Source organism: Nerophis ophidion, linkage group LG08, assembly GCF_033978795.1.
Source record: "Nerophis ophidion isolate RoL-2023_Sa linkage group LG08, RoL_Noph_v1.0, whole genome shotgun sequence".
Classification (NCBI taxonomy): Eukaryota; Metazoa; Chordata; class Actinopteri; order Syngnathiformes; family Syngnathidae; genus Nerophis; species Nerophis ophidion.
Window position 1 is genome coordinate 10,465,856 of NC_084618.1, and position 11,783 is coordinate 10,477,638.

Genomic DNA, 11,783 nt, shown 5'->3' on the forward strand with positions numbered 1-11,783 from the left:
GGTATCACACTGGACATCCACACACCATTGGTATCACACTCGACATCCACACACCACTGGTATCACACTGGACATCCACACACCACTGGTATCACACTGGACATCCACACACCACTGGTATCACACTGGACATCCACACACCACTGGTATCACACTGGACATCCACACACCACTGGTATCACACTGGACATCCACACACCACTGGTATCACACTGGACATCCACACACCACTGGTATCACACTGGACATCCACACACCACTGGTATCACACTGGACATCCACACACCACTGGTATCACACTGGACATCCACACACCACTGGTATCACACTGGACATCCACACACCACTGGTATCACACTGGACATCCACACACCACTGGTATCACACTGGACATCCACACACCATTGCCATTTTCATGTGGATCACACTTTTTTTTTAGCATTGTCCTCTTATTTTCTTTAACAACTACAACAAAACTACATCATCAAATAGAATATATACCAATATTTCAAAACTGAATCATTAGTAAAGTAATAATAGTCTTTTTTTATGTATTTTTTTTTTTACACAATTACAACAAAACTACATCATCAAATACAATATATACCAATATTTTAAAACTGAATCATTAGTGAAGTAATAATAATAATAGTCTTTTTCCTATTTTTTTTTTACACAAAACTACATCATCAAATACAATATAAACTAATATTTTAAAAGTGAATCATTAGTTAAGTAATAAAAATAATCATCCCTCCATCCATTTTCTACCGCTTGTCCCGTTCGAGGTCACGGGGGCGTAAGAATAATAGTCTTTTTTTATTTATTTTTTTATTTATTTTTAATACACAACTTCAACAAAACTACATCAAATACAATATATACCAATATTTTAAAACTGGAATCATTAGTGAAGTAATAAGAATAATAATAGTCTTTTTTTTTTACACAATTACAACAAAACTATATCATCAAACACAATATATACCAATATTATAAAACTGAATAATTAGTGAAGTAATAATAAGTCTTTTTTTCTTTTTTTTTTTACAAAACTACAACAAAACTACATCATCAAATACAATATATACCAATATTTTAAAACTGAACCATTAGTGAAGTAATAATAATAGTCTTTTTTTTTTATTTTTTTATTTTTTTTACAAAACTACATAATCAAATACAATATATACCAATATTTTAAAACTGAATCATAAGTGAAGTAAAAAGAACAATAGTCTTTTTTTTTTACACAACAATAACAAAACTACATCATCAAATACAATATATACTAATATTTTAAAACTGAATCATTAATAAAGTAATAATAATAGTCTTTTTTTATGTATTTATTTTTTTACACAACAATAACAAAACTACATCATCAAATACAATACATACCAATATTTCAAAACTGAATCATTGGTAAAGTAATAATAATATAATAGTCTTTTTTTATGTATTTTTTTTTTACACAACTACAACAAAACTACATCATCAAATAGAATATATACCAATATTTTAAAACTGAATCATTAGTGAAGTAATAATAATAATAGTCTTTTTCCTTTTTTTTTTACACACAACTACAACAAAACTACATCATCAAATACAATATATACTAATATTTTAAAAGTGAATCATTAGTTAAGTAATAAAAATAATCATCCGTCCATTCATTTTCTACCGCTTGTCCCGTTTTTTTTTTTAATACACAACTTCAACAAAACTACATCAAATACAATATATTCCAATATTTTAAACTGGAATCATTAGTGAAGTAATAAGAATAATAATAGTCTTTTTTTTTTACACAATTACAACAAAACTGTATCGTCAAAAACAATATATACCAATATTATAAAACTGAATCATTAGTGAAGTAATAAGTCTTTTTTTCTTTTTTTTTTTTACAAAACTACAACAAAACTACATCATCAAATAGAATATATACCAATATTTTAAAACTGAACCATTAGTGAAGTAATAATAGTCTTTTTTTTAATTATTATTTTTTTTTTTTACAAAACTAAATCATCAAATACAATATATGCCAATTTTTAAAATTGAATCATAAGTGAAATAAAAAGAACAATAGTCTTTTTTTTTTTACACAATAATAACAAAACTACATCATTAAATACAATATATACCAATATTTTAAAACTGGATCATTAGTGAGGTAATAATAATAATGAGTCTTTTTTTACACAACTACAACTAAACTACATAATCAAATACAATATATACCAATATTTTAAAACTGGATCATTAGTGAAGTAATAATAATAATAGTTTTTGGGTTTTTTACACAACTACAACAAAACTACATTGTCAAATAGAATATATAGCAGTGTTTTAAAACTCAATAATTAGTGAAGAAATAATAATAATAATAATGGTATTTTTAAAATTGTTTTTTTTTATTTTTTTTACCCAACTACAACAAAACGACATCATCAAATAGAATATATACCAATATTTTAAAAGGGAAAGTGCTAGCTTTTTGAGCTAATTTTGCAACTGTTTACCCTAGAGTCATAAAACTTGACAGCTGTTAAGTAGTGTGCTAACGTTAGCATGCTAATAATAAAATTCTAACTTGTTTTCCAAATTTTACACTTTTTTCTCTAATTCCTCAGCGATACACCTCGCCTTCTCCAGTTTTTTTTTACTGACATACTATTCATGTTTGAATAAGGTTTACTGCAAATAAATACCAGTTATCAGCTTCCTTGACCACCGATGATCGATTGCGGCCCTGAACAACACTCATGTCGGTTAGTTTCAGCTGCAATAACACTCCATCCTTTCAGCAAACAAGCGAAATAGTCGACAGGTGTCACGGTCGATGATAACGTCGGGGAAACTATTAGAAGAAAAAAGAATGATCAGGGCTTTCCGTTAGAAACACACAAAGTGTTTGTCTCAATAAACCTCTCGATTGTGTCTTTTCGTGCGAGTCTGCTTCCTGGTTGCCGATGATGATGATGATGATGATGATGATGGCCGTCCCTCTGCACCTGTCGGGTCAACATGTGCCCCGTTTCGGGCGTCGGGTTACATCTCCATCACTGCCGCCATAAAAGGAAGGAGGTCCGTGGGATTTGTCCAAGGCCGCCAGAGCCCAAACGTCCTCGTAAAGCCGCGTCCGAGGGGATCCGGAGGGTCCGGGTCCGGGGGAGGGGATTGATCGGGCCAGCTGTTTGGATCCAGAGAAGGAAGAACGGGAAGGATTGGATGTCACCTTCGTGCTCGCCAACCACAAAAAACATTAAAACAAGATTTTACGGTAAAAAAAAAAAACTGGCATCTCTGTTGCTTGAATTTTACTGCTAAAAACAGTGGTGTTGTTTCTCCATTCCATTCTATTTATTCCATTTTTTTTTAATATGATGTAAAAAAAACAAACACTTGTTTTACTATAAATTCTGGTGACTGAGATGACAGTTTTTAAAGAAAATTTGAATATTTTTTGTCAAAATATATTGTTAATGTATTATATATATATATATATATATATATACATATATACACACATTGTCAATGTTAAAAAGAAAGGATTGGATGTCACCTACGTGCTTGACAATTTCCGTTATTTCCTCATGTAAAGCGCTTTGAGTCACTAGAGAAAAAGCGTTATATAAATATCCTTCACTTCACTTCATTTCACTTGATTATCAATCGAATTGTCGACTGTAAAATTGACAATAGATTTCACGTTTTTACCGTAAAATCAACTTTTGGTAACGTTTTCCTTCATAAAAAAACTTCAAACAAGATTTCATGGTAAAACAAAACAAAACTTGCAGCTATGTTTTACCACTAAAAACAGTGCTATTGTTTCTCCATTCCATTCTATTTATTCCATTTTTTTTCTATATGATGTTAAAAAACCCACTCATTTTACTATAAAATTCTGGTGACTGAGCTGCCAGTTTTTATAGTAACACTTAAATATTTTTTGTCAAAATATATTGTTAATGTATTTTATATATATATATATATATATACACGCACACACACACACACAGAGGGGCAAAACAGTATTTATTCAGCCAGCGATTGTGCAAGTTCTCCCACTTAAAATGATGACAGAGGTCTGTCATTTTCATCATAGCTACACTTCAACTGTGAGAGACAGAATGTGAAAAAAAAAATCCAGAAATTCACATTGTAGGAATTTTAAAGAATTTATTTGTAAATTATGGTGGAAAATAAGTATTTGGTCAACCATTCAAAGCTCTCACTGATGGAAGGAGGTTTTGGCTTAAAATCTCACGATACATGGCCCCATTCATTCTTTCCTTAACACGGATCAATCGTCCTGTCCCCTTAGCAGAAAAACAGCCCCAAAGCATGATAATCCACCCCCATGCTTCACAGTAGGTGTGGTGTTCTTGGGATGCAACTCAGTATTCTTCTTCCTCCAAACACGAGGAGTGGAGTTTATACCAAAATGGATACTGGATGATACAGCAGAGGATTGGGAGAATGTCATGTGGTCAGATGAAACCAAAATTGAACCTTTTGGTATAAACTCAACTCGTGTGTGTGTGTGTGTATATGTATATATATATATGTGTGTATATATACACACATATACACACACACTGTCAATGTTAAAAAGAAAGGACTGGATGTCACCTACGTGCTCGCCAACCTCCGATAATTCCTCTTAATTATCAATCAAATTGTAGACTGTAAAATTGACAATAGATTGTAAGTTCTTACCGTAAAATCAACTTGTGGTACCGTTTTTCTTCATATACAGTAAGACCCTAAAACATTAAAAAACAAACACAAAAAACATTAAAACAAAACGTCACGGTAAAATAAAAAGAAAAGAAAACTGGCTGCTCTGTTGCTTGAATTTTTAACCGCTAAGTAAACAGTGGTGTTGTTTCTCCATTCCATTCTAGTAAAAAAACACTCAATCTAGTAAATTGTTTATATGCTGTAAAAAAAACTCATTTTACTGTAAAATTCTGGTGATTGAGCTGCCAGTTTTTAAAGTAAAATTGTATTATTTTTTGCAGCTAATATAAAAAATACATTGTTAATGTAGTATGTATGTATATATATATATATATATATATATATATATATATATATATATATATATATGTGTGTGTGTGTGTGTATATATGTATACATATATATGCATATATGTATATGTATATATATATATATATATATATATATATGTATATATATATATATGTATATATATATACGTATATATGTATATATATATATATATATATACATATATATATATATATATATATATATATATATATATATATATATATATATATATATATATATATTGTCATTGTTAAAAAGAAAGGATTTGATGTTACCTACGTGCTCACCAACCTACATTATTTTCTCTTGGGCGCTGCCAAAGGTATCAAACTCAAGGCCCAGGGGCCAAATCTGGCCCGCCACATGATTTTATGTGGCCCTCGAAAGCCTGGAAATAATATGCGTTAAAAAATATTTTCTTACTAAATATATTTATTTCCCTTTTGACGTGAAAAATCATGTACTGCACGCAGTTGCATGTCTTTTAAAATTCAATATTATCCAAATATTATATTATCATGTATTCCAAAAATATTATTTTTTTTAAATAAGAATAAAGACTGTACTTAAATATCTGCTTTACTTATGAGTTCAAAACTAATTATCATCAATCACAATTTCGACTGTAAAATTGACAATAGATTTGAAGGTTTTTGGTTTTTTTACCATAAAATCAACTTTTGGTACTGTTTTTCTTCATATATAGTAAGACACAAACACAAAAAAAAATTAAAACAAGATTTTCCAGTAGAAAAAAAAAAATCAAAAAACTGCAATCTCTGTTGATTGAATTTTACCACTAAAAACAGTGGTATTGTTTCTCCATTCCATTCTATTTATTCAATTTTTTTATATGCTGGAAAAAAAAAACACTGATTTTACTATAAAATTCTAGTGACAGCTGCCAGTTTTAAAGTAAAAATTATATATGTATTTTTCAGCTTGTACGAGAAATATTGTTTATGTATATATATATATATATATATATATATATATATATATATATGTAGGTGTGGGAAAAATCACAAGACTACTTCATCTCTACAGAACTGTTTCATGAGGGGTTCCCTCAATCATCAGGAGATTTTAATTTTAATATATATATATATATATATGTGTGTGTGTGTGTGTGTGTGTAAATATACATATATATGTATATATACAATATGTGTGTGTATACATATATACACATATGTGTATATATGTACATAAAACGATTGTAGCCAAACAGCAATGAAGATAATTATTATAAAAATAACCATAAAACTAGTGCCACATTTATTTGTTTTTTTTATATAAATTAAGAATTTTAAAGTTTATATGAATGAATTGAAGTGTCGTTAAACTTGTTTTATTAAGAACCTCCCAATACAATTAACTTTAAATGTGTTTTGCGTTTTATTCAAACTGTGACAAGTGTTGCTGACTTTGTTGATTTAGTTTTTTAATCAATGCTGTGATTTTGATCCAAAACATTGTTTAAGTCCTTTACATTTGTTTAGTTCAAACGTTGGCATTATATGATGTTATTTTATTTATATACGTATTTGTTATGTATTTCTTTGTTTCTTTTTTTACTTAAAAAACGAGTTAACTGTTAAATAACTAAACTTCGACTCGAATTCAAGCATGACGATCCTTCGACTTGTGGCCACGCCTCCTCACTTGTCATTGGTGCTGTTTTATCAACAAATGTCCACTTGTTTAAGTTAGAGCGTCTCCCATTGGCTGCTGAGGCTGTCAATCAGTTGACACCCCTTTTTTTATAAAGTGCCTCTTATTATAATATGTAATATGCAAAAACAACGGAAATGAACAAACAGTATAATAAATAAGTGAAATATGTTTAATTTGAAGATGTTTTAAGCAAAAATGTTAACAATTCATAAGAAGCGGTTTTAAGTTTATTTTGTTTATTTTATTCATTTAAAAAACGAGTTACGGATTAAAAAACTGAACTACGGCTTGACAATGTTTTGATTTGTAGCCACGCCTCCTCACTTGTCATTGGCGCTCTTTTATCAACAAACGCCCGCCTGTTTTGTGAGAGCGTCTCCTATTGGCTGCTGAGGCTGTCAGTCAGTTGACGCCCCTTGTTATAAAGAGCCTTCTAACATAATGTGCAAAAATAACGTAAATGAGCAATTGTTTGCTCATTTCCGTTATTCTTTTAATTTGAAGGTGTTTTAAACGGAATTGTTAACAATCCATAAGAAGCGGTTTCGCAATTAATTTGATTTTGTTAACTTAAAAAACGAGTTCTTTATTAAAAAACTAAACTACGGCTTGACAATGTTTCGATCTGTAGCCACGCCTCCTCACTTGTCATTGGTGCTTTTTGATCAACGAACGTCCGCCTGTTTAAGTGAGAGCGTCCCCTATTGGCTGCTGAGGCTGTCAGTCAGTTGACGCCCCTTTTTTTTTTATAAAGAGCCTCCTAACATAATATGCAAAAATAACATAAAATAGCAATTGTTTGCTCATTTCCGTTATTTTTTTAATTTGAAGGTGTTTTAAAGGGAATTGTTAACAATCCGTAAGAAGCGGTTTCGCAATTAATTGTATTTTGTTTACTTAAAAAACGAGTTCTTTTTTAAAAAACTAAACTCCGGCTTGACAATGTTTTGATTTGTAGCCACGCCTCCTCACTTGTCATTGGCGCTCTTTTATCAACAAACGCCCGCCTGTTTTGTGAGAGCGTCTCCTATTGGCTGCTGAGGCTGTCAGTCAGTTGACGCCCCTTTTTTTATAAAGAGCCTCCTAACATAATATGCAAAAATAACGTAAAATAGCAATTGTTTGCTCATTTACGTTATTTTTTTTAATTTGAAGGTGTTATAAACGGAATTTTTAACAATCCATTAGAAGCAGTTTCGCAATTAATTGTATTTTGTTTACTTAAAAAACGAGTTCTTTATTAAAAAACTAAACTCCGGCTTGACAATGTTTTGATTTGTAGCCACGCCTCCTCACTTGTCATTGGCGCTCTTTTATCAACAAACGCCCGCCTGTTTTGTGAGAGCGTCTCCTATTGGCCGCTGAGGCTGTCGGTCAGTTTTCTATAAAGAGCCTCCTAACATAATATGCTAATATGCAAAAATAACGTAAATGAGCAATTGTTTGCTCATTTACGTTATTTTTTTTATTTGAAGGTGTTTTAAACGGAATTTTTAACAATCCATAAGAAGTGGTTTCGCAATTAATTTTATTTTGTTTACTTAAAAAACTAAACTCCGGATTGACAAATGTTTCGATTTGTAGCCACGCCTCCTCACTTGTCATTGGCGCTCTTTGATCAACAAACGTCCGCCTGTTTAAGTGAGACAGTCTCCTATTCGCTGCTGCGGCTGTCAGTCAGTCGCCTCCCCTTTATATAAAGCGCCCGCACGCGCGCGTCTTCACTCCCCAGTCAAGCGACGTCAGTTCACGTCAATTAAAACTTCTTCACCTTTTTGCCCCCAGAAAATGATCGATAAAGTTGAAAAACACCTTGGCTTTCGGATATATTTTTATTTTTGACTCGCTTCGCCAATTTTGACGGACTTCCGGCCGCAGGTGAGCATGGGCGTCACTCGGTGAGGATTAGCGGCGTGAGGGAGGCGACATGCGCCGCGGGGACGTGCCTGTGACCCGGGGAGGCTGATGGAAAATAGCCCGCTGAGCGCCCGCTGCTCCGGCCCCGTCCAGAGGAAAGTCCTCCTGCTCAGCATCATGGTCCTCGTCTGGCTCTTCATGCTCTACTCCTGCGCGGGGCCGTGCTCCGGCGTGCCCGGCGGGCTGCTCGAGTCCTACCGGGACAGCGGCGCTCCGGTGGTGGCCAGGAGGACCGAGCGGGCGGACCTGCTGTCGCGGCTGATGGTGGCCAAGACGCCGCCGCAGCAGCCGCAGCAGCCGTGGGAGGACGTGGACGACGAGGAGCCCCCCGTCAGGACCGCCGCCGCGTCCCGGGACTTGCTGGACGACGAGCCGCCGGAGAGGACCGCCGACTGGGACGGCGTGCCCGGCCGGGCGCCAGCTCCGGAGCCCAGCGGCTTGTCGAGCTTCTCCAACGGCTCCGGGAGCAAGAAGCTGCCGCAGGCGATCATCATCGGGGTGAAGAAGGGAGGCACCCGGGCTCTGCTGGAGTTCCTGCGGGTGCACCCGGACATCAGGGCCGTGGGGGCCGAGCCGCACTTCTTCGACCGCAACTACGACAAGGGCCTGGGGTGGTACAGGTGAGACCCCGCACACCTTTCACGCACTTTCAAGCACATTTTACCCCCATTTTGCACCATTTTAGCATTGCAATTAAGGGTTTTAAACCACGGCATTGTTTAATTGTATTGTTAAAATTTAATACAAAATGAGGATTATGATTTATTAAAATACATTTTTCTATCATGCAGGCAGTTTTAATCTTTTTTTTTCATTTTGCACCATTTTTGCACCAGTCATTACAATTAAATATATTAATCCACAACATTGTTGTATGGTTAAAATCTAGTACAAAAGGATTATGATTTATTAAAATACATGTTTCTGTCATGCAGGCACTTTTAATCTTTTTTTTCCATTTTGCACCATTTTAGCACCATAGTCATTACAATCAAGTATATCAATCCACAACATTTTTTTATTGTATGGTTAAAATTTTACAAAAGGAGGATTATGATTTATTAAAATACATTGTTCTGTCATGCAGGCTTATGCACTTTTAATTAAGGTGCAATATGTCACTTTGCATGCTCAGTGTGCACTGATCTCTGTCGGACGCCCTGCAACACTGCAGCCTTATTGGTACATTTACAATGATAGAACTATTCATGCTTTATGTCATATTTTTTTAGTTGCACTTTTTGCATGGAATACAATATATACATCTTTTAAAAAATAATTCTCAAATGTACTGCTTTAATTGTGCAAAACAACACAAATAATGTAAATATTTTAGTGTTGTGGAAAAGTGCATTTATGCAAAAATATGCACAAAGCAAACTTTAATTGCTGCCCACAAATGTACAATAATTATTTGTAATAAACAAGGAATATAACCTGAGACAAATATGATTTTAAACTTTTGAATGCACGTCCAGCACTTAAAACCTTTAACATATCAGAATGTGGGATGGAATAATAGAGTGAAGTCAAACTATGATCTGTTCTAACAAAATAATTAATCAAAATAATATTTTTTTTTAGTTGCAAGGTTTGCATGGAATTTAATATATACTTTAATATAAAGTTATTTCATATGTTAACTTGTTTGCTCTAACAAACACTGTATTGTTTTAATTGTGCAAAAACACAAATAGTGTAAATATTTTAGTGTTTTGATGTGTTTAGGTGTGGAAAAGTGCATTTATGCGCAAAGCAAAAAGGTGCAATAAAAGAGGAATATAACCTGAGAGAAAAATGTAATTTCAAACTTTTAGTTTAGTTTATTTCTTCTTCGGTCAGTGGTCAAGAAAATAAACAGTTTTACATAAACAAACATAAATTAAAAATGAATGCACATCCAGCACTTGAAACCTTTAACATATCAGAATGTGGGATAAAATGATGTGGAACAAAGTACTTTAAGAGGCTGTTAGAACTAAAAACAAAATAATTCATCAAAATATTCATATTCATGCTTTATGTTGGAGTTTTTTTAGTTCCATGATTTGCATGTAATATAATATATTCTTTTTATTTAAATGTTCACTTTTTTGCTCAAATGTACTGCTTTAATTGTGCAAAACACAAATTATGTAAATATTTTAGTGTTTTGATGTGTTTAAGTGTGGAAAAGTGCATTTATGACCAAAGCAAACGATGACATGCTGCCCAAAAAGGTGCAATAAAAGAGGAATATAACCTGAGAGAAAAATATAACTTCAAACTTTTAGTTTAGTTTATTATTTCTTCGGTCAGTGGTCAACAAAATAAACAAACAGATGTACATTCATAAATTAAAAATGAATGCACATCCAGCACTTAAAACCTTTAACATATCAGTATGTGGGATAAAATGATGTGGAACAATGTACTTTAAGAGGCTGTTAGAACTAAAAACAAAATAATTCATCAAAATATTCATATTCATGCTTTATGTTGGAGTTTTTTTAGTTGCATGATTTGCATGTAATATATTATTTTATTTAAATGTTCACTTTTTTGCTCAAATGTACTGCTTAAATTGTGCAAAACAACACAAATTATGTAAATATTTTAGTGTTTTGATGTGTTTAAGTGTGGAAAAGTGCATTTATGACCAAAGCAAACGATGACATGCTGCCCAAAAAGGTGCAATAAAAGAGGAATATAACCTGAGAGAAAAATATAACTTCAGACTTTTAGTTTAGTTTATTATTTCTTCGGTCAGTGGTCAAGAAAATAAACAGTTTTACATAAACAAACATAAATTAAAAATGAATGCACATCCAGCACTTAAAACCTTTAACATATCAGAATGTGGGATAAAATGATGTGGAACAAAGTACTTTAAGAGGCTGTTAGAACCAAAAACAAAATAATTCATCAAAATATTCATATTCATGCTTTATGTTGGAGTTTTTTTAGTTGCATGATTTGCATGTAATATAATATATACTTTTATTTAAATGTTCACTTTTTTGCTCAAATGTACTGCTTTAATTGTGCAAAACAACACAAATTATGTAAATAGTTTAGTGTTTTGATGTGTTTAAGTGTGGAAAAGTGCATTTATGACC

General features: G+C 32.8%; 1 protein-coding gene across 1 annotated transcript; it reads left to right on the forward strand.

Moving 5' to 3' along the window:
• Window positions 1-8,507: 8,507 nt before the first annotated feature.
• On the forward strand, window positions 8,508-9,309 carry LOC133557020 (heparan sulfate glucosamine 3-O-sulfotransferase 3B1-like). The gene has a single exon (XM_061907305.1). The coding sequence runs from the start codon at window positions 8,734-8,736 to the stop codon at window positions 9,307-9,309; it is 576 nt and encodes a 191-aa protein (XP_061763289.1). The 5' UTR covers window positions 8,508-8,733.
• The last annotated feature ends 2,474 nt before the right edge of the window (window positions 9,310-11,783 follow it).